This window comes from Anopheles arabiensis, chromosome 2 (assembly GCF_016920715.1).
Source record: "Anopheles arabiensis isolate DONGOLA chromosome 2, AaraD3, whole genome shotgun sequence".
Lineage (NCBI taxonomy): Eukaryota > Metazoa > Arthropoda > Insecta > Diptera > Culicidae > Anopheles > Anopheles arabiensis.
The window spans coordinates 101,931,086-101,951,454 of record NC_053517.1 but is presented as its reverse complement, the minus strand read 5'-3'; the positions used below and the strand labels follow the sequence as shown (position 1 = coordinate 101,951,454).

The following is a 20,369-nucleotide window of genomic DNA, read 5'->3' as shown; positions in this document are numbered from 1 at the left end:
GAACTGTGTGAGACAACAACAATGTGTGAAGGGAGAAGAAGCGCATTAGAAGAGAGTTTTAATTTTTAAAAGAGCAGTTGATAAAAAGGGGGACCCGCACAAGCGGAGCGTTATTTAAGAAAAAATCAAAGAGAGCGAGAAAAGCCCCAAAAAGGCGTGAGAGAGAGAGAGAGAGGAAACAGGGACAATTAACGGGAGAAAAATCACTTAAGAAAAAGAAAAGGCGCGCACAAATCAAAGCAAGCGCATGGCGGGGACAACACACGTGGAAGCAATGCGCAAACTTCATGCTGCGTGTGTGTGCGCATACTTTGTTTTGCGTTTCGCGCAACAAAGCGATTCCAGGAGGGAGGAATATTCCTCGTTTAGGGCATGAGTGGACGGAACAGTTTGCGCGCAAAATGGGGTACACACACCACCACTCTCTACTACGATTGACTTTATTTGATATCAAATATATTGAACCGAGCAAAAATAAATATAAATGATTAATGTCTTTTTTTGTTTGTTGCTGCTGCTGCTGCTTTGCGCGTACGATGATCCGTATCCGGAACAATAATCACCACCGCCCTCATTAATATTAAGCTGTAATCTCCATTGTATTATCGGACCGTCCCCTACACTCTGGTACACCGATGTGCAATGTCGTTGAAGTCGTTAATCGGCGTCTTACCGTTCGCGCAACCACAAAGAAGTTTCCAGCGCGGTGTGTGTTCCGTTGGTGCGTATGGCCTTCTCCTGCCTCCGTCGTTGGTGGTGTCACCGGGCGTTTCTGGTCTGCCTCTGCTGGCTCGCCGCTCAACTGTTCCGGCCACTGGACGGGGCAGGAAATCTGCTCACAAGCTTCGAGGTGCAGCATGGCTACATCTATCCCCCAGCCGTAACGGTGGCGGAAGGGGAAGTGATGCATCTGCGCCTGCTCGTCCCGATGCAGGAGGGTGATCGGTGTCTGTACCGTGAGCCCGGCTCGCCTACCGACATCGATGTGCACGGAGACAATGGCTCGAACAGGAAAAGAAGGACCGACAAATTGCTCCGTTTCGGTGACGCAGAGTGCAGCATACGGGTTAATCCGGTGCATCGGCGTGATGGCGGGTTTTGGCGTTTGACGCTTGTGCGCGGGACGGAGCGTATCCGGGGCGTCACGATGGTGGATGTGATTGAGCGTCCGGCCGTGCCGGAGATTGGTGCTGGAGGCAGTGGGGCCGTCAGCTCGTTTGCTGAAATCAGTCCGGAGCGTACCGAGTACTGTTTCGTGCAGCGACAGAGCAGTATGGAGGGCGGTGGCGATGGTGTGGTGGTGCCAATGTACGAACGGTGCCATCTGCCGCTGAGCGAAACCGACCCAACCGGGGCCGGTGTGTGGAGTGTGATCGCCGGCGTGCAAGGACAGATGCGCGAGATGAGCTACGGAATACACATCGAGAATAAAGGTAGGGAGCAATAATGGCCGGTGTGGTTGGGGGCACGTGTTTTATCACCCAATTTCGAAGGTGGTCGATAATGATTAATCTCCACGCGCCACTACCATTAACACCATTGTTTTGCGTTCTCTTTCTTTCCTTAGAGGAACAAATCGTCACTGCGGTGCACAAAGAGCTCGACTACCATGTGCTCTCCTGCACGCTGCGCTACACCAAGCTGACGCTAAAGTTCTGTCGCTTCGTACGACTCGCGGACGGGCTCGGGCTGAACGTCGTACCGGGCATTGGGACGCCGCGCTACGGTTACATCGGGGCCGGCTTCGAGCGCAACGAGTGTGGGCTGGAAATTCTCGGCCCCGAAGGGCTGGACAAAGGCACCTGGAAGTGTTTGCTCGGTTATGGCGATGAAGCGCTCACGAAAGTGTCCGGCGCGATCGTAGACAACTCGGACACTAGCCCCCCACTAGCGATCGTGGGGCGGGACGTGACAGCAATGGCACAGAACGGCACAACCGCCTCGCTGCTGTGCAATGCCAACAAACCGATCGATTACTGCTGGTTCCGGGGACCGCACGGCCAGTTCTACTCGCTCTCGGAGAGTCTCACGCACGGTGACGGTGCTCCCTACTGGTACAGTGGCATCGCGCTGTCGATGGGTGAGTGTGGCATTACGTTCGCCACACTGCTGGACGGGGAGCATGCAGGCCGGTGGCACTGTTACGTCGGCAATGGGCACGTTTCAGCGCTGGAAGTATCGGTCAGCTTTGAGGTGCGCATTTCGCCCAGCCAAATCATTTCGCCGGCGGGGGATCGGGTCGAGGCGGTGCTCGGGTTTCCCGCCCTGCTCGGCTGTGATTCGATTCCCCGTGGTACGCCGCTGCAGTACTGTCGGTTCGTGACGCCGGCCGGGGAAGCGTTTAGCTTGAATGAAAACGTTACGACCGAACGGCCAGTGTTGGGCCGGTTCTACTCCAACCCGAACCACAATCTAGCCAAGGGGTCCTGCTCGCTCGTGATTGCCGCGGTGCGGGAGGAAGATTTCGGTCAGTGGATCTGTGCGGGGAAGATTGAGGGTCATCCGGTGGAACATATTTACGGCGTTTTGTTGCACAACCGGGATGATGGTGGACCGTCCGGAGGGGAGGATGAGGATCCGACGGCCACGGGAGGCACACTTTCGGCGGCATCGATCAGTGGGATGGTTGTTGGGGCGGTGGCCGTCGTTGGTGGTGCGGTGGCCGTTGGCTACTGGCAGTTCCGGAAGCGGCTCCATCGGCAGACGGTTGCCGCGAACGAGGAAATTCAAATGCGGACGTTGGAAGAGCGGCCGAGAATAAGTGTGTTAAGCACGAGCATTAGCGAGGGCAGCAGCAGCAGCAGCACCAACAGTCAGACAGCTTTGTAGTTGTATAAGTGTAAAGGATTCGTTTATATTTGAAAACATTGTTCAGTGTGGGGTTCTTCTTTTTCCTTTTAAAACTAATAAACTCAAATCACGTAAGTCGCCGTAATGATCTACAACTTAATGCTTTCCTTTCGCATCTGAATGTTGCGCAGCAGGCAAATGTCGGACATTGCAAACTGGCGGCCGCTCGGTGTGTTCAGGTCATACAGTCTGTAAGGGAGAGGAGCAGAAGAAAGGCATACATTATTAAAGGGAATTCTTAAGTACATTGCTAACCTATCAAGTGGCTTCTTTCAAGACAAATCAGTATGCGCTAGTGATGGGACATACGACTCCACTAACGGATTGACCAAGAGTCGGGTACAGCTAGGCTGGAATCGATTCCGACCTGTGGGTGCAATAGGTACATACGAGTTCAACAGGTTCAGTAGGTTTGGTGATTTCAATAGGATTTCTTCCTTGACCAATTAGATTATCCTAATCCAAGTAACCATCTTTCCCAATTCTTCTACGTCATACGGACGTCACACCAAGCCAACCGTAAGCACACAAAGTTTACGCTTGCTTTGTATTTGGGAGAGCGTAAACGCCCCGTCAATAGATTATAGGGTTGTATGGCTGAAATCCAGTTTACGTCAAAGTTTACGCTTCGTGTGACGTTCGTAATCTAATAAGAATTTTGCTGGAAACCCGATCAATCCAGTCCAAGCAGATAATAAGTGTAAAATTTAATATAAAAGTAGGCCTTGCCTTGCTACGACACTGCGACCAGCGGCGGATCTAACGGTAGGCGGACTAGACGGTCGCCTGGGGCCCCGCCGATTTAGGGGCCCCGTAGATCGCCATTCTATAGTATGCCGTATGGACAGAGTACTAGCGACAAGGGCCCCCGGAAGGATGGCCGATGGGGCCCCGAGGTTGGCGAAACATTTGCACCCCCCCCCCCCGTCAGCAAAAATTTTAGAGTTGATTTGCGAAGGATTTGATTTGCGGCGGGGGCCCCGCTGAATCAATTGCACCCCCCCCCGTCAGCAAAAATTGAAGAGTTTGCGACTGATGATCGAAGGGGGCCCCGACGTCATTTCAAGTTTACTGTTCAATCTCCCAACAGCAACTTTAGTGCCGCTCGGTGATTCGCCCGGTGGTTCTTTATGGACATGAGTCTTGTACCATTCGAACGGAGGATGCAAACGCTCTGGGCGTGTTTGAGCGACGCATCCTCCGGACCATCTTTGGCGGTGTGTTCGAGCATGAGAAGGATGAACCACAAGCTTGCTGAGCTGTACGGCGAACCGAGGATCCTGACGGTGGCGAAGGCTGGCAGGATACAATGGCTGGGGCATAACATGAGGATGCAGGACTCATGCCCCACCCAGGAGATCGGGTGTCTACATGGATGAGAGGCTGCAGATAGGGACCGAGCATCCTGTTGACCGCGCCATGTCACACCGCCGTGCTCTATCGTGAGCAGGCGAACAAGAGAGATAACTCCTATGAATCTACCGGACTCGTACGAACGTATTGAACTCGTTGTACCCACGAGTCGGAGTTGCATATGCTTTGACGAACCTACTGAACCTACTGAATCCAAAATTATGATCCGGAGCAGTCACTTTTCAATGATTCCGACCCGCCCATCACTAGTATACACGTTCTCAACATTAATCATTTATTGCTAATCGATCGACAGTGTGCAAGTGTGCATTTCTATCTGCTACCCAACGCCTAAATCAATAATCGACCTCAAAGCTACCATCAAATCAATACAAGGCTTTTATGGGCTCCCTCTTTCTTCCCGCTGCTCCTTCTCCTTGTACAGTGCTATCGCCATCTCCTTGCACCGACGACGCACAACCTTCCCGGACGGTGTCATTGGTAACTCTTGCACAAAAAACACTCCCCCACGAAGCCGTTTAAAATCGGCCACCACTTCCGCCAACCCATCGACAATGTCCTGTCCCTCCAGTACCGCCCCCTCCTGCTGCCGTACCGCGAGCGCTACCGGCAGATCGTTCCCCGGCACTGGAATCCCGGTAACGCACACCATCAGCACGCTGCCCGCAAACAGTGCCATAATCTTCGCCTCCAGCTCGCTCGGTGAGACCTGATACCCGGCGTACTTGATGATGTCCTTCCGGCGGTCGACCACAAAAAACATCCCCTCCTCATCGTACCGCGCAATGTCGCCCGTATGAAGCCAACCCTCCCGGTCGAGCATTTGCGCCGTTTCCGATGCGTTGCCGTAGTACTCGAGAAACACAAACTTTCCCCTTACCAACAGTTCACCTTCCTCCTCGGCCGGCAGGCAATTGCCCTGTTCATTCACCACTTTTGCCTCTATGCCAGCGTTCAGCGTCCCAACTGCACCCGCTTTGTACGGTCCGGTGGTCGCGAAGCATCCGCCACCGATTTCCGACAGCCCGTAGCCGACGATAAACTTTGCCCGCCGCCGTGGGAGATACTTTTCGAACGAGCTTTTCAGCTCACCGGACACGGCACCGCCACCGCACAGCACGAGCCGCACGCTGGAAAAGTCGGCCATCCCGATCGTGCCCTCCCCGAGCAGCGCCAACACTTGTGCCGGCGGCATGAACAGGGTCGTGATGCGGTACTGCTCCACCAGATCGATCAGCAGCCGGGCGGAGAAGCTTTGGCGCGTGATGATGCGCGTCGCCCCGGCGGTGGTGGCGTTGAGCAGTACGCCCAGCCCCGACACCCAGTAGAGCGAGCTGAAGCATAGCACTCGGTCGCAGTCGGTCGCTCGCCACAGGCTGGCGGTGTGCGCGATGCAGATGGCGTGCGAAAGGCAGACACCCTTGGGGAGGCCGGTCGTGCCGGACGAGCACAGTACGATGGCAAGCTCGCGGGCGGGGTCTTCCACGTGCTGGGGACTAAAACAGAAATTACACGTTACCTTGCTCTGTGCACTCTCCCAAGCGGAAATACTCACACGAAACACTCCTCCAGCCCGGTCGGCAGCAGAAAGTCATCCACCGTCGGGTACCCATTCACGCGCTTGCCAATCACAATCAGCTGCGGCGCAATGGCAACCGCTTCGAGCGCTTGCTTCAACGCCGGCACCAGCTCACCATCGCAAATGACCGCTTTCGGCGGGACCGTGCGCAGCATGTGCTCGTAATCTTCCGCCCGAAAGGTAGGATCGAGCGTATTGACCGGAATGGCGGCCATAAAGCAACCGAACACGATCGCCGCCAACTGGTCGCCGTTGCGGGCGACCAGTGTGACGAGATCACCGCGCGCCAGGCCACAGCTCCCGGTCAACGATTGGGCGAACCGGCCAAGGTGCAGCTGCTGGTACGTGAGCGAACGGCCCGTATCGGCACTGATTTGAGCGATCCGGGTCGGGGTGCGCGCCAGCAGACGGTGCAGCAGCTCCCCGAGCCCTTGGGCCGGGTTGTACAGTGGCGCTACGGGTGAACCGTGCCAAATTTTCGTCCGCTCGTCAAACACCACGTGCGACATTGTTGACGCGAATTGTACGATTGACTGTCTCTTTGGGACAGCAACAAAATCATATCGCAACGATGCATTAAATATGTATCGCTGCACACATTCTAGTCAACGAGCGTAAGAATTCCCCTCTAGCTGATGATTTTCCGTAAGCAAACAAGCAATTACCCGTGCTGTTGCAATTTAGCTATTAAATATTCACCCTGAGAACCAAATCCAAACATTCTGGGGCATGTGGCACGTGATATGCAAATTGCAACCTTCTCCCCCACTCTAACCCACACTCTACAGCAGCTACATACCTCAGGATGAGTCCCACCGTCATCTCATCGGTGGCGTTGATTTTCAGCAAACTCTGCACCAATCCGTTCGGCAGCAGCTTCAGCACGCACATGATCCGCTCCCGGCCACTCTCGACCAGCAGCGAGAGGAACTGAAACACAAAGTACACCTTCGGCGACAGCTCGTCCGTCGCGATGTGCTGCGCGAACGTGCGGAACAGCGTCTGCAGGCAGCTCTGCAGCGGTTCCTTCAGCGTAGCGATCGATGCCGCCTCCGAGGGCCAGGCAGTGGCCGTCGTTTCGAGGGCACTGTCGAGCGAAAACTCTGTACCGCTGGCGCCACCGGCGCTGGCGGCTTCCGTACAGCCCACTCCCATGCCGTCCAGCTCGATCTTGCGCAGCTTGGCGCTGGTGCACAGTGCGTCGAGATCTTCCAGCTCGGAGCTGGCCGTGCCGCGGGTGCGCTTTTTGGTTGCGGTTATGGACGTCTCCATGGTGACGATGATGCAGTAGACGCAGAGCTTTGCCAGCACGCGGGACTGAGGGTCCACAATCTCGGGTGTTCTGGGGGGAAAAGGTGGGAATTAATTAATTTCATGATAGAAAACGATCAATTGATGACTTACTGTGCTTTGCTGAGCAGCATCATCGGCACGAGCTGCGACAGCAGCGCGATCGTACACCGCTCAATGTCCAGATGCATGATCGCGAATATAATGTCCATCGTTTTGTTCAGGTCGCGCACGTACTTGCACACAAACAGCTTGCCGATCAGCTTCTCCACCAGCCAGGCTGGTCCGCAGGACTGGAGCAGCGTGTCGAGCAGGAAGGTCGTCTCGATCGGCAGCCAGCCCCGCTCGGCGATCGCTTTCCACGCCTCCTCGAACTGCTCCTCCAGCGGCAGATGCGACACGACGTGCTGCTGCTGCTGGCTGGGAAAGAGCGCCCGCAGCTTCGGGTTGACCTGCGGCGTGCGGAGAAACTCCTGCTGCATGCGGCGCACGATCTGGCCCATCAACCCGAACCGCTCCTTGCAGTAGTCCTGCTGCTGCCACTCGTCCGCCAGCGGCCCGGCCAGCGCACTGCACAGCTGCTGCACCATGTTCATCGGCTTCAGCTGCTCGTCCTGCCGCACCATCTGCATGTACGCGCACAGCCACGACGCGGCACACACGGCGAACGTGCTGAAGTACGCTTTCAGCCCGTCCAGCATCTTCTTGATCTCGAGCGGCGCGATCGATTCGCTTTCCCACGCCATCAGCACCTGGTGGACGAGGGCCGGGATCGTGTAGCAGATGTCCTCCCAGCGCAGACTGGACGCCTTCAGCCCGACGTACATACCCTCGCTGTTGTTCATCGCCATGATCAGCTCCTCCAGCACCATCGGGTCGGCCTGCTTCACCATCGTCATGGGCGATTTGGTCTTCTTGCGCTCCACCATGTAATCGCGGACCCACTTCTCGAAGAAGCTGTTGCCGCCCTCGGCCAGAATCACGTCCGAGCCGTAGCTTTGCGCGATGCTGGCCAGTATCATGAACGACACGTCGAACAGTGCGCTGCGCGTCGTCGGCGCCTTGCCAATCTCCGCGGTCGTCGCCTGCTTCGCGTAGTCGTTGCACTTCAGCAGCCCCGAGATGAACGCCCTAAACTTGCCCTCGACGGACGCGACCGACAGCACCAGATCGAGACTGTTGCCCGTCAGCACCTGGCACAGCATGGCGAGCAGTGCGTCCTGCACCTTGCTGCAGTCGGTGCTGAGCGCCTTCAGGATACCCGCCAGCGGCGACTCCACGCGAAACACAAACTTCAGCATCATCGTGAGCGGCGCACTGTTCGCGTCGAGCTTGTGCAGCCCGGCCGTGACCGGTTCGCGCAGCGCCACCAGCTGCTTCACGTGCGTGTCCGTCAGCAGCTGCAGCTTGACCATTTCCTTCAGCAGACACTCCACCACGTTGCAGGCACACTTCATGTCCATGTAGTCGAGCACGGGCGTGTCCTGGAGCAGCAGCTCGAACGCTTCCAGCACCTCCACGCTGTAGGTCGCGCCGGTCGCCTCGTCCTGCTGCTCGGCGCCGTTCGTTTTCGCGTGCAGCTGGTGCAGTATGTGGGGCACCTTGATGAAGGCGAACGCGCACAGCAGCGACTCCTTCGCCGTGCCCTCGACGTTGTTCAGCGCGATCAGGCAGCCGCGCATCAGCTCGCAGTACAGCCGGGCGTACGTGAAGCCCTTCAGCCGCTTCAGGTTGATCAGCTGCGCGACGTACTGGTGCGTGTCACACATCGGGTTCAGCAGCACCTCGATCGCGATCAGCGGCTGCAGGCTGTACGTGATCGGCTCCACCTTACCTCCGTCGAACGGTCGCATCTCCAGCGCGTCCACCTCGAGCAGCACGAGCTTGCGCATGCAATCCGTCACGGTGAGGCTGTTCGCGTTGCCACCGCCCACATTCGCCACGTACCCGGTCGTGAGGGTGAGATTGCTGATGCCATTGAAGCGCTTCTGCAGCGCTATGAACAGCTCCGGATCGTCACACTTGCCGATGGACAGCACGCCCAGCAGGAACGGGTTCTCCACGATGCGTTCCAGCACGATCGCAACGCGCTGCACGACCTCCTCCTCCTCGGGCTGCAGCGTGCTGTCCTCGGCGTACGACTGCAGCACGCACTCGTAGATCTGCAGCAGCCAGTGGACGAGCGAAACGGTCGCCTTCGTGAGGATCGCTTCCTCCTGCTTGCCCCGGCACGTCACCCCATCGATGATGGACTTGAGGAAGTCGAGCAGCGCGATCAGACAGTGGTGCTTGTCGAACTGGTCGTACTTGGCGATGCGGTTCAGCACGGCGGCGTGGGAAATTAGGTGCGCACACAGCGAATGCTTCAGGTAGGAGAGAAATAGCTGGAAAAGGGGAAATATGTTAAAGATGTTAAAAAAGGGACAAATTGACGCTTTTCCTTCGGGCTTACCATATTCGCTCCCGATCCAACCACCGCCTGCTGTATGATGGCGTCGGCCAAATTGTACACATCGCCACTAACACCACGGGTGAGAATCTGAAAAGAAACGCAAAATCACGCATGATGAAATCGCAGCAACCATGGCAAAAGAAAAACACCATCTTCCCGCACAACAGTATGGCGGACAAATTTCGTCTCGGATCCGGGCTGATACGCCTCATCGGTGGCGCGAGGGGGAAAAAATTCTCGTTCCCATCCGGCGACAAATCGGCCGACAAGCAGCCATCCTCCAAATCAACCGGTAAATCGTCCTCCAAAGCCTTGCCGCCACCCAAAGTGACGCCGCCCAAAGATTTCTACGCCGTGCTTGGTGTGAGCCGCAGTGCTTCCTTCAACGACATCAAAAAGGCGTACTACGAGCTGGCCAAACAGTTTCACCCGGACCGACGGACGGCGCAGCAAAACAGCAACTCCACCGCGAAGGAATCGACGGCGGCGATGGAGAAGAAGTTTAGCCAAATCACCGAAGCGTACGAAGCGTTACTGGTCGAGGTGAAACACCGCACCGAAAGCGTCGTCGACCTCAATCCCAGCCTGTACAGGGATTTGCAAAAGAAGCACATGCTGCTGCCGAAGAACGGGCAAAGCGGCAACACCGCACCACCGACCACACTGATCAACGAGCTCAACTACGAGGATGTGGTGCTGACGCTCACGTTCAAGGAGTCGATCGAGGGAACGGTCCGGGAGCTTACACTGCCGATCGGCGTCAAGTGTGACCGATGCTCGTACACCGGCACCCAGTCGGCGCTCGACCCGGAGGGCCTCTGCAGCATTTGCCACGGTACGGGCAAGCAGGAGTTCCACACGGAAAGTGGCAAGCTGCTGATGCCGTGCAAGTTCTGCAACGGTTCAAAGCACACGCCGCACAAGCTGACCTGCCCCAAGTGCCACGGGAAAGGGATTGTGATGAAACAGCATCCCCTCACCGTGAGCATCCCGAAGGCGTCCCAGCACAAGGACCGACTGAAGGTGCGCATACCGGGTCTGCAGCGGCAGCTGACCGTTATCCTGCACGTGCAGGACCAGGGCCACTTCCGACGCGTCGGTCTAAACATTTACTCCACCGAGGAGATCACGATGCTGAAAGCGATCCGGGGCGGCGATCTGTCCATCCGCGGCATCAACGGGATCTTCAACGTGTACCTCGAGCCGGGCACCCAGTTCGGGACGGAGCTGCGCATCCCCGGGAAGGGGCTGCGGGACGAGCTCCACCAGGACGTGGGGGACCACATACTGACGCTGCAGATTCGGCTGCCCCGTACGCTCACCCCCCGCCAGCTGCAGCTGCTGGAAGATTTCGAGCGGGCGGTCCACTGCGATGCGTGATGATCGGTGATGTCCGCTTACCGTTTTCACGTTGATGCCCCACTGGCAGTCGGTCCAGCGCTCTTTCCACGCGCGCAGCAGCATCAGCTTCAGCAGGGTCGTTTTGCTGGTGGATTTCGAGTTGTCCATTATCATTTCGAGGCCGTTTTGTGTTTGCAATAAAAATCTCCGGTAACAGAAGCTGGCTTTGCTGGGGTTTTGGCCCGTTGTTTACATGCACACTACTGTCACACGTATTCACACACACACGCCAGCGTCGCACAGCTTTCACTTTTGTGGAGGGGAGCAAATTGTGTTTACGGTCCCTCGTCCGTTGCTCGGCTGTGTGGAAGTAGGGGAATACAAGGTTATTACAGCACAACAGGTGGGAGACGGTTTTATTTACATTTGTTGTGGTCGCATTCTGCTGAACATTCCCCTCAAACTACATTTTAACACGACGACGAAGGGATGTTAAAGTAAAGATAGAAGATTTTGTGTTTATTTTCAATACAAGCTAATGTGCATTTCACAGAGAGTGTACACTGCTAACGGTACGGATGCACCTGGTTGGCGGACTTGATGTTTGTCTTGATGCCGGACGGCATTTTGCCCATCGGCGCATTGCCGGACGGGGAAACGGCACTCATCGGCGAGCCCTGCCGGATCGCGGGTGGAATCATCACGCCCGCCCCGGTCGGCGGACCCACCGGTGCGGTCAACCCGTTGCCCAGCCCGACGGCAGCCACCAGCGCTTGCGTGTCCGCCATCGAGCTGGTCTGCTGGATGCCGGGCCGGGTGGACGATTCATTCTCCCAGTCCTCCTTCGCCTTGCTGATGATGTCCCACACGTGCGATATGACCTTGTTGTACTGGGCGACCTGTTTCATGCTTGCCTCCACGGTGAGATTGTTTGCCTTCGCTTCGTGTGCCGCCTGCCGGCTTTCCGCGCCCGGGTCCGGCTTCGTGCGCAGATAGTCCGGAGCGAGATCGTGCGAAAAGATCGGCACACGGCCCTCAGTTAGCTGCAGCAGCGCCTCGTCCCGCTCAGGCGTTAGCATCAGCGGCAGCACGGTCAGATTGCGCAGTGGTGTGCCGATTTCCGTGCTTAGGATTTTCATCAACCCAGTGAGCTAAAAGAGATTGTAAACCAGCTTTTTAACTAAGGCACTCTATTTGAGGCACAAATGCACGAGTCAGCTGCCACACTTACATGGCTGGATATTAGTGCAAAGTTGTCCAGAAACGTGGGCCAGTTAATCGTCTCGTATTCCGTCTCCAGTCGGTGTATCATCACGCCAATCGAATGTTTCAAATCGTTCAGCCGGTTCAGGACAGCTTCCAGCAGCATGTCCAGCTGCTTTTCCTCGCGCTGCATGTTGCGTTTGGTTTGGTGAATCCTTTCTCACAGTTTAAAACACGAGCATTGCTCGGGAATCTACTAAAATCAAGATTTTTGGTAGGAAATAGAGAATGCAACGCTCCCGTGCAAGAAACGTAAACAACTTCGTCGATTGTTGCTCTTTTTTTTGCTGCTATTTGACAGCTTTGGATCTGTCAACTTGTATGGCGATAATGCAAGGTTAGCTCAACACCTCGACATGTTCATTTCACTGTGCGCAATTGTTCTATTCTAGACAAAAGGTGATTTGAACACATTTTATGGAAAAATTAGATAAATCTCACATACTTTATTGTCATTTCAAATGAAAAACAAAGGTAAAATTATCATCATTCTTCATTTCTGACCATCATTCATCATCCATCTCTGACAATCAAAGCCCAACTGTCGTTTCAGCTGACTTTTCAACACACACACACACACACATCCACAGCCCACCACCATACGATTTTCTGCCCTCTCCTCATGCGCACCATACACTCACACACAGCCCAGCCAGTCACAACAGAACAACACACACGATCGTCACGGAAATAAGTTCGCTCGGAAAATTCTGCATCGCCTGCACAGGAGGAAAAAAGATTGTCCACCTACGCGCTCTAAACTAGCGAAGTACATCGCCCTAACCCCTCCGCCAAGTCGTGTATTCCCCTCTTGTGTGGAGTTCGCGTCATTCGTCTCATCATCCCCGTCCAACCGACGGGTCCAAGTTCAACAGTTGTGCGTATCGGTGTGTGCCAGGGCCAGTGGAAGGAGCGCTAAAAGGCAATAACAAAAACGGCCGAAGAGACTACAAGGGAACAGCGCAAAAACAAAAATCTCCAAAACAGACCTCCCGAGCAGTAGCAGCTGCGTGCGCGCGCGTGTGTGTGTGTGCGTGTTTATGATCGCGATTGGTTTGCGCGATACTGTGTCAGCGAAACCTGGTTGTGTGTGTGTGTGCGCGCTGTGTGTTGTGTGTATATTGCTTTGTGTTTGATAAACTCCGCACTCGTCCGCGCATCCACTTTTGTTTTTCTTTTCCGCCACCGTTCCCTTATCGTGAAGGTGGTCTCCTCGCGCAAAGCAAATCGCGTAGTTGTTGCAAACAACAGTGGTGCGAATAACAAGCTCCCTCGTCCTCCCTCCTTTCCACCCCACACACACACACAGAGACTCAATCATAAGGAAGATTCCATTCCCCGCTTCTCGTCCGGAGATATCGCGGCCCCGCGTGTCTTACCTTCTTTACCTACGCCACAACCGTGTAGCGCGTAGTTTGGTGCGGATTTTCAAGGTTAGTAGTGTGTGAGCGCTAGGAAGGTCCCAAACCCCCCCGTACAAGCGAAATCGGTGTGCTTCTCGGTTTAAAGAACCCTTCCCTTCGTTCGGAGTGCGTTCACACATTCGTTCTCAATCGCTGGTCGTAGAAGAAATCGCCCTTCGCTGCGACGGTGTGTCAGTTGGTACATCGGTAGAGTTGCATCAGCTGTTTCCGAAATAAGAAATTGGTCCTCCCGTCAACGGTGGGACGAATTTGCAGCGATAATAATAATAACATTACAGCGCCACAACCACCGTGTTTGCGCTCTCCCGTCCGTCTTCGGCCTTGGACATTGGTTCCGCCCGCGAGCTAGCAAGCATCGGCACCCATACACACTAACAAAGAGGGAAGGTGCTCGCTGTGTGTGAGAGAAGGCTGCAGGCCGTGAATCAGCGAACAAACCCAGCAACGCGAAAAACGTCCACAAAGTTCCCCTGTAGGTGCCATTTTTCTTACAATTCCAATTCTAATCAGAATCAAAGTAGAATTTGTCACACATTTTCTCTTTCCAACAGCAGACGTCACTAGCAAAGACCGCAACACACACAGCCACAGCCGAGAGCAAGAAAAAGAAAGCCAAGGGGGAAGCGATAGGGAGGAAATAAACAAAGAACCCCAATTCGCCTACTCGGACGCTGTATCTGTTGCGGCAAGCCATGAGCCTTCTGGCGAGAACCGATATAGACGCTGGAGGGTTTTTCGTCAACTTCAATCAGGATTGCTCGTAAGTGTTTTTGTTTTTTTGTTTTGTTTTGGTGTTTATTTTTGCATTGTTTTGCTAAACTTTACATCCCTTTCCAACGCACAGGTCGTTAGCGGTTGGGTCCAAAAATGGGTACAGTTTGTTTTCGCTCAACTCGGTCGACTCGAACCTGGACCAGATCTACACCAGCCTGGCGGAGGACATCTGTCTGGTGGAGCGGCTTTTTAGCAGCTCGCTCGTTGCGGTCGTTTCGCTAAATGCCCCTCGGAAGCTAAAGGTACACAGCTCTCCCTCCCCACGTTTCTCCCCCTTAAATTCACTAAACTCCACCCATTTTCCACCATCGGCAGGTGTGCCACTTTAAGAAGGGCACGGAAATATGCAACTACTCCTACTCGAACACGATCCTGGCGGTGAAGCTGAACCGCTCCCGGCTGGTCGTCTGCCTGGAGGAGAGCCTCTACATACACAACATCCGCGACATGAAGGTGGTGCACACGATACGCGACACGCCGCCGAACAAGACGGGCCTTTGTGCGCTCGCGTCCGACTCGGACCACTGCTACCTGGCCTACCCGGGCAGCGCGACCGTCGGCGAGGTGCAGATCTTCGACGCGGTCAATCTGCACGCGAAAATCATGATCCCGGCGCACGATTCCCCACTCGCCGCGATCGCGTTCAGCCAGATCGGGACTGAGATAGCGACGGCCAGCGAGAAGGGCACCGTCATACGCGTGTTTTCCGTGAGCGACGGCTCGAAGCTGTTCGAGTTCCGGCGGGGCGTGAAGCGGTGCGTCTCGATAGCGTCGCTCGCGTTCAGCACCTGCTCGAAGTATCTGTGCTGCAGCTCGAACACGGAGACGGTGCACGTGTTCAAGCTGGAGCGCGTGTCGCCGGAAACGAACGATGAGCAGGGCGCGGGAGAGGCGTGGTACGGCAAGATTAGCAAAGCGTTCACCAACTATCTGCCGCTGCCGACGCAGGTGACGGACGTGTTTTCCCAGGGGCGTGCGTTTGCGGCCGCCCTGCTGCCCGTGCCCGGGCTGCGACATTCCTGTGTCATAACAACGATTCAGAAGGCGCTAAGGTAAGACAAGGGTGGGTATTTACGCTAAAGCAAGAGAAAAAGGTAAATTCGCAAAATTTCGCTTCCAGAATGTTGGTCGCTTCCCAGGATGGATATCTGTACGTTTACCAAATACCGACGGAAGGGGGCGAATGTCAGCTGATTAAGAAGCACGATCTCAGAAATATCGAACTCCCACCGAACCCACCGAGAACGGGTAAGATGAACAACGATCAGCAGCGATTGATTGAGGGAGCGAAGCTAATGATTGTTTTCCCTCCCACCAGAATCAGTGCCAATTGGTGTACCAACGGTGGTGCCGTCCGGTGGCTCCAGCTATGCGGCCACCGTCCGCGGTACGGCAGGCAGTAGCACCGGTAGTGGTGGTGGCGGTGTTGCCGGTTCCGCCGAGGACGAGCATCATGACCAGCAAAAGCAGTAATAGTTTGACCTAGCCGAGACGTTACATTGCGACGTTGTTACGCTCGACGGTGTAACCAGCACGATCACGGATCACGCATCATCCGGAAGCTCTCTTCATGTTCACAACTCCGCTGGCTGCATCACTTTCATGTGGCTTTGTCATTGCAGCAGCAGCAGCAACAGACGATGGAGATACATCGCCGGTATCTCACCATGCGTTTGATGATGTCCATCTGCTCCCGTACGGTACATGCTAAAAGCAATCGTATCCCCTGGGTAAGAATATATGCATCATGCAACAAGAAGCACCAACAACATACAACACTAAATGATAACACTTGTAAAAAAAATGGATGTGGTGTAGTAACCAACATCCACAACACCCCGGCTGTGTGGGGGATTCGAAGGCTGTAAGTGTGCTTGTTCTCCCCGGGTGGGGGCGTGTGCTCCTCCTGGCTCCACAAGCCCGCGGGAGAGAAATGTAGCATCAATGTGATAGAAAGCCGCACACAAAATCACACCCGTGTGAAGGGAGAGAAAACCGTTTGAACTTTGCACTTTGCTATTGGATCTGTTCCATTCGAAAGTTTACAATTCGTACACGACCTTTCCCTCTTCTAACACGTGCGCAAGCATCTCCGAAGGGTTAACATTACAGTTTCCCCTTGTGAAGATGGTAAGCAAATTGCATGAAACGTTCAACCCAGTAGATGTTAAATGCAATACATATATACACATACACGGAAACACACATACATAAATATATCGCTAATGTGGGACCCTTACTCAGATGATTAAAACTAATCCCGTTTTACCCTAGTGAGCTTCGTTTTCCAATGCATCCCGTTGCATCGCTAGTACCACATACACACAGAACCAGATTTCTTTTGCGTTGTGCTGGGAGAAGGGTATGTACGTAGTGCAAGAAACAGTTAAACTTTATCATTTCGTTCGATGTAGTGTAGTGCATAGCTGGAAAAGAAGGTGTATAAAAAACACGGGAGTTTCCGAAGGAGGCGAAAAACGAGTGACGATAGAAGATATAAAGAAGAGAGAGAGAGAGGTAAGGAAAAAAACACTGAAAACTGTGTGCTTCGTGTTGTTTGGAGGCTGTAAAATGAGGAAAAAAATAAGATAAAAAAGTATATTTGATCGTAAGGGCTTAATCGGTTAGCAGTATGTCAATGGGAACGAAAGTGCAGAGAGAGGAAAGGGTGATGTTTTCCGGGCTTAACAAGGCTGGAAATGAAACAAAAAAAGGTAGAGCCACGGGCAGGGGGACACTAGGAACACAGGAGAAGGCGAGAAGTCGGTTAATTAAACTTCTAGTATCGTAGAGTTTCATACATACACTTGAAACACTCTCCCGAAACAAACAAACAAAAAAAACGTTCTCCGCTGCGCTGAACCCTTGCCGCGGTGGGGTAGATGATCAGTTTTTCTAGACCCGTTGATGGTACTGAATTTAACTTGATTTATCGATAGTGTGTAAGCAAATCAGCCACAGCAAAAACAATTGATCAATAAAAAAACAAAAAACAAAAAAAAACTTTCGAACAAAAACGAAACCACCACCAGGCGTCTCCATCGCCGTCCATGTGTCGCCATGCCAACGGATGTATTCTGACGATGACATTTTTGCCCGATTGCAGCTACCATTGAGGAAGCACTGTGCAGTCGTCAGGGTGGCAGGGAGGAAGCTAAATTTCTGTGTGTTAAAGTGTGCAAACAGTTCCAAGGTTTCGCTCCGCGCGAAGGTAAATCTTCACCGAACCTACACTACCGTTTGACTACCTGTTGCCCTTTCAACGATCCTCAACCGGTCGAACATCATGTTTCATCAGTCGAAGCGTACCGCACCCCGAGTGCTCGCGCTCCATCCGATGGCGAAGGCAAGCTTCGGCACCCCGTCCACCCCGTACTCGGTGCGAACGATGAACTACCGGCACTGGCAGCATCTGGACAAACCGGCCGCCTATTTCCGCTCCGTCCTGCGCAGCGAGTCGCAGATGTCGCTGAAAACGCACGCCTCGCTACAGTCGGCGAAAAGTGTGCCGGCACCGAAACCAGTCGAACCGTGCCCGCCACCCGTCTCCTCCAGCCCGAAGACGAGCCTGGTGGAGACGATCCGTACGATCCGGTGGAGTAACCTGCAGCCCCATTTCACCACCTCGAACGCGCTGCAGTTTGTGCGCCAGCTGCCCTCGAACGCGGCGGCCGCCTACCGGACGGTGCTCGATTCGCGTGAATACGAACTGGCGCGCAATATGGCCGTCGCCACGTGCCAGCTAACGGTGCGCATCGGCCGGACGGCTTACCTGTGGCTCGGACTGTTCCTGGAGTCGCGCGAATACTACTACCTCCGGTACTACACGCTGCTGGCGCTGGAGCAAAGCATCGTTTGGCTGCGCTACGGATTGCGTGCCACGTTCGATTTGATCCGCAGTTGGACGGCCAAGAAGTAAGGCGAAAAGGCTGACCTCGAAGGATACCATTCCAGGTACAAACCCTTTATCAAAAGAAAACAGTTCACTCCAAACGCACCAACCCACACACACACTTTTTTGTTCAATTTTATTTTACTTTATTTCTCCGTTTTTTGTTTTCTGTTCAACGACGTACGTGTACTAGATTTTTGTTTGTTTGTTCTGTGTTGTATTGGTTGCTGCGAATCGATTGGTTTTGTCCTGGGAGCGTGTTCCTTTACACATCAATCTGTTCCAATGTCACTTAACTTACTCATTTTTTTTATAGCGCTCTTGTCCTTTTCACCTTTTTACCACACTTTTACCGTTTCACTTTACGATCTCGGATACATTCTTTGTTTTCATGCCTGTCAGTGTGTGTTCAACTGTTTGCTTTTATGTTGCTTTTCTTTCTTTGTTCATCTCATGTTTGTTGTGTGTATTTCCCTTGAATGTTGTTATTTTCCTCTTTTATGTGTTATTGTTACCGTATGCTGTTCTTTTCCTGTCTGGTCCTTCAAACCTTCACTTTACTTTTCACGTTTTCCCATACCTTTATCCTTCCAATACACATTACCTGCCACGCTCAGTACCATCCTGTTAAATCAATGTTTGAAGTTTTTGTTTGATTTCGCCATACTTTTTAGCAATTAGTACTGTTTTATTTATTTCTTGTGGTTGCTGTTCTTATTATGGTTTTGTTATGTGTGTTTGTGTGTTTGTTTTTGCTTTGTTTAAGTAACTGTTTTTTGGCGGCCAGTTCACAGCCGCATCCGCATAATGCGTGGTTGATTTTTTTCTTCTTCTTCTCTCCCTCTTCCGTCTGCTTTTGTCTCGTTATTTACTTAAATTTCTCCGCGCTTTTCGACATCTAGAGCTCACGTGTTTTGTTGCGTGTTTCAAATTTTATATGTTTTTGTTTTTGTGTGTGTGTGTTTTTTTTTCTTTTCTCTGCCTCTGCTTCTTCCTCTCCCTTGGATATTTTGGTATGGCGTGCTGAATGTTTGTCCCATGCATGTTTGCTTCTTTTCTGCTCCGCTTCCTTCTTCTACTCTCATTTGATGCTATATAGTTTACGTCTAAATGCTAGTTACGCTACACTATTCTTCGCACAATGTTCTCTCTTTGTTTTTACTGCTGCTGCTGCTGCTGCTGCTGCCTTTGTATTTTACTTTACTGTTTCACTGTGCGCACTGTTCGGTTTTCTTTGTGTTTTCTTTCCTTCTTCTTTTGTTTTTTTAGTAGTTTTCAAAGTGAGTTTTATTTGATTGAATACCATACATTATTACGCTCCTCTTGCATTGTTTTTGTTCCTAGATCTATCGTTCCTAATATTTTTTCCTCTCTCTCTCTTTCCTTCTCTCTCTTCCTCTCCTTTATTTCTTCGCTTGTTTTAATGAAGCACTTTTTGCACATGGTAACACACACACACATACACACGAATGATAAGTTTCTACGGGCTAATGTTTTCCCCTTTTATTTGTTTTTGTTCTTTTTTTTGTATTTTTTTTTTCTTCATGTAATAGCCACTCTTTTTTACGATTTGCTTGATTACCATCCGCCAGTTTTGGTCAGAAATTAGCAAAGAGAAAAAAGGTAGTTGCTGCAAACAGTTGCCTCTCGTTCGACGTTCTTTCGGCTCGCGAGAGTGGTGAGAAAGCGTAGAAGTAATCGGTTTTCAAAAAATGTCACAAAACACCCACTTAGCCAGCCCGTGCAGTGTGGTGCTGGCTGCGTGCTGCATGCCCGGCAAATCCGACTGCTCCGACTCCGAAAGAGGCCGAAGCATTCTCTCATAGCATGTTGCATTTTCCACTCCGTATGAGGTCCAGCCTCTTCAGCTTTAGGTTCGTCGCTTTCCCTCTTTTCCCTTTTCTTCTCTCTCTCTCTCTCTCTCCCCTTCAAGAGGCGCTGTATTTTGAGGCTCATTTGCGAGCCGAATAAGAGAATTAACTTTCGTTTTCTTATAAAACATGCACCACGTGTTTCATCCGCTTTCCATCCGCGCACCATTGCAATGTGCAGAACTAGAGACTAGACGAGAGTAGAAGCACACATGTACACACGTGCCCCCGTACTTGGTATGAAAGCAAAACCATTTAT

The 20,369-nt window shown here is 53.0% G+C and overlaps 7 protein-coding genes across 8 annotated transcripts; 4 read left to right on the top strand and 3 right to left on the bottom strand.

Moving 5' to 3' along the window:
* Positions 1-700: 700 nt before the first annotated feature.
* LOC120899445 lies at positions 701-2,935 on the top strand. Its single transcript, XM_040305456.1, has 2 exons — positions 701-1,433; positions 1,568-2,935. Exons 1-2 carry the CDS (start codon positions 728-730, stop codon positions 2,827-2,829), a joined length of 1,968 nt encoding a protein of 655 aa, XP_040161390.1. The 5' UTR covers positions 701-727; the 3' UTR covers positions 2,830-2,935.
* Positions 2,830-11,162, bottom strand: LOC120899290 (mediator of RNA polymerase II transcription subunit 24). The gene is made up of 5 exons (XM_040305441.1): positions 10,947-11,162; positions 9,546-9,632; positions 7,208-9,477; positions 6,603-7,145; positions 2,830-3,039 (listed from the first exon to the last, which is right to left on the bottom strand). Exons 1-5 carry the CDS (start codon positions 11,058-11,060, stop codon positions 2,940-2,942), a joined length of 3,114 nt encoding a protein of 1,037 aa, XP_040161375.1. The 5' UTR covers positions 11,061-11,162; the 3' UTR covers positions 2,830-2,939.
* Positions 4,511-6,529, bottom strand: LOC120899549 (4-coumarate--CoA ligase 3-like). Its single transcript, XM_040305569.1, has 2 exons — positions 5,780-6,529; positions 4,511-5,720 (listed from the first exon to the last, which is right to left on the bottom strand). Exons 1-2 carry the CDS (start codon positions 6,310-6,312, stop codon positions 4,604-4,606), a joined length of 1,650 nt encoding a protein of 549 aa, XP_040161503.1. The 5' UTR covers positions 6,313-6,529; the 3' UTR covers positions 4,511-4,603.
* LOC120899613 (chaperone protein DnaJ-like) lies at positions 9,645-11,105 on the top strand. The gene has a single exon (XM_040305699.1). The coding sequence runs from the start codon at positions 9,657-9,659 to the stop codon at positions 10,923-10,925; it is 1,269 nt and encodes a 422-aa protein (XP_040161633.1). The 5' UTR covers positions 9,645-9,656; the 3' UTR covers positions 10,926-11,105.
* A 216-nt stretch (positions 11,163-11,378) lies between the features above and the next one.
* On the bottom strand, positions 11,379-12,461 carry LOC120897808 (mediator of RNA polymerase II transcription subunit 8). Its single transcript, XM_040302929.1, has 2 exons — positions 12,118-12,461; positions 11,379-12,037 (listed from the first exon to the last, which is right to left on the bottom strand). Exons 1-2 carry the CDS (start codon positions 12,280-12,282, stop codon positions 11,453-11,455), a joined length of 750 nt encoding a protein of 249 aa, XP_040158863.1. The 5' UTR covers positions 12,283-12,461; the 3' UTR covers positions 11,379-11,452.
* Positions 12,462-12,765: 304 nt separating this feature from the next.
* LOC120897806 (WD repeat domain phosphoinositide-interacting protein 2) lies at positions 12,766-17,369 on the top strand. 2 transcript variants are annotated; one of them, XM_040302918.1, is made up of 6 exons: positions 12,766-14,045; positions 14,128-14,333; positions 14,418-14,589; positions 14,663-15,399; positions 15,468-15,595; positions 15,666-17,369. In XM_040302918.1, exons 2-6 carry the CDS (start codon positions 14,266-14,268, stop codon positions 15,818-15,820), a joined length of 1,260 nt encoding a protein of 419 aa, XP_040158852.1. In that variant the 5' UTR covers positions 12,766-14,045; positions 14,128-14,265; the 3' UTR covers positions 15,821-17,369. The 2 variants fall into 2 exon arrangements, with proteins under 2 accessions (XP_040158852.1, XP_040158851.1); XM_040302917.1 differs by having other exon boundaries at positions 14,125-14,333.
* Positions 17,370-17,452: 83 nt separating this feature from the next.
* On the top strand, positions 17,453-18,418 carry LOC120897809. The gene is made up of 2 exons (XM_040302930.1): positions 17,453-17,558; positions 17,646-18,418. Exon 2 carries the CDS (start codon positions 17,685-17,687, stop codon positions 18,264-18,266), a length of 582 nt encoding a protein of 193 aa, XP_040158864.1. The 5' UTR covers positions 17,453-17,558; positions 17,646-17,684; the 3' UTR covers positions 18,267-18,418.
* Positions 18,419-20,369: the final 1,951 nt, after the last annotated feature.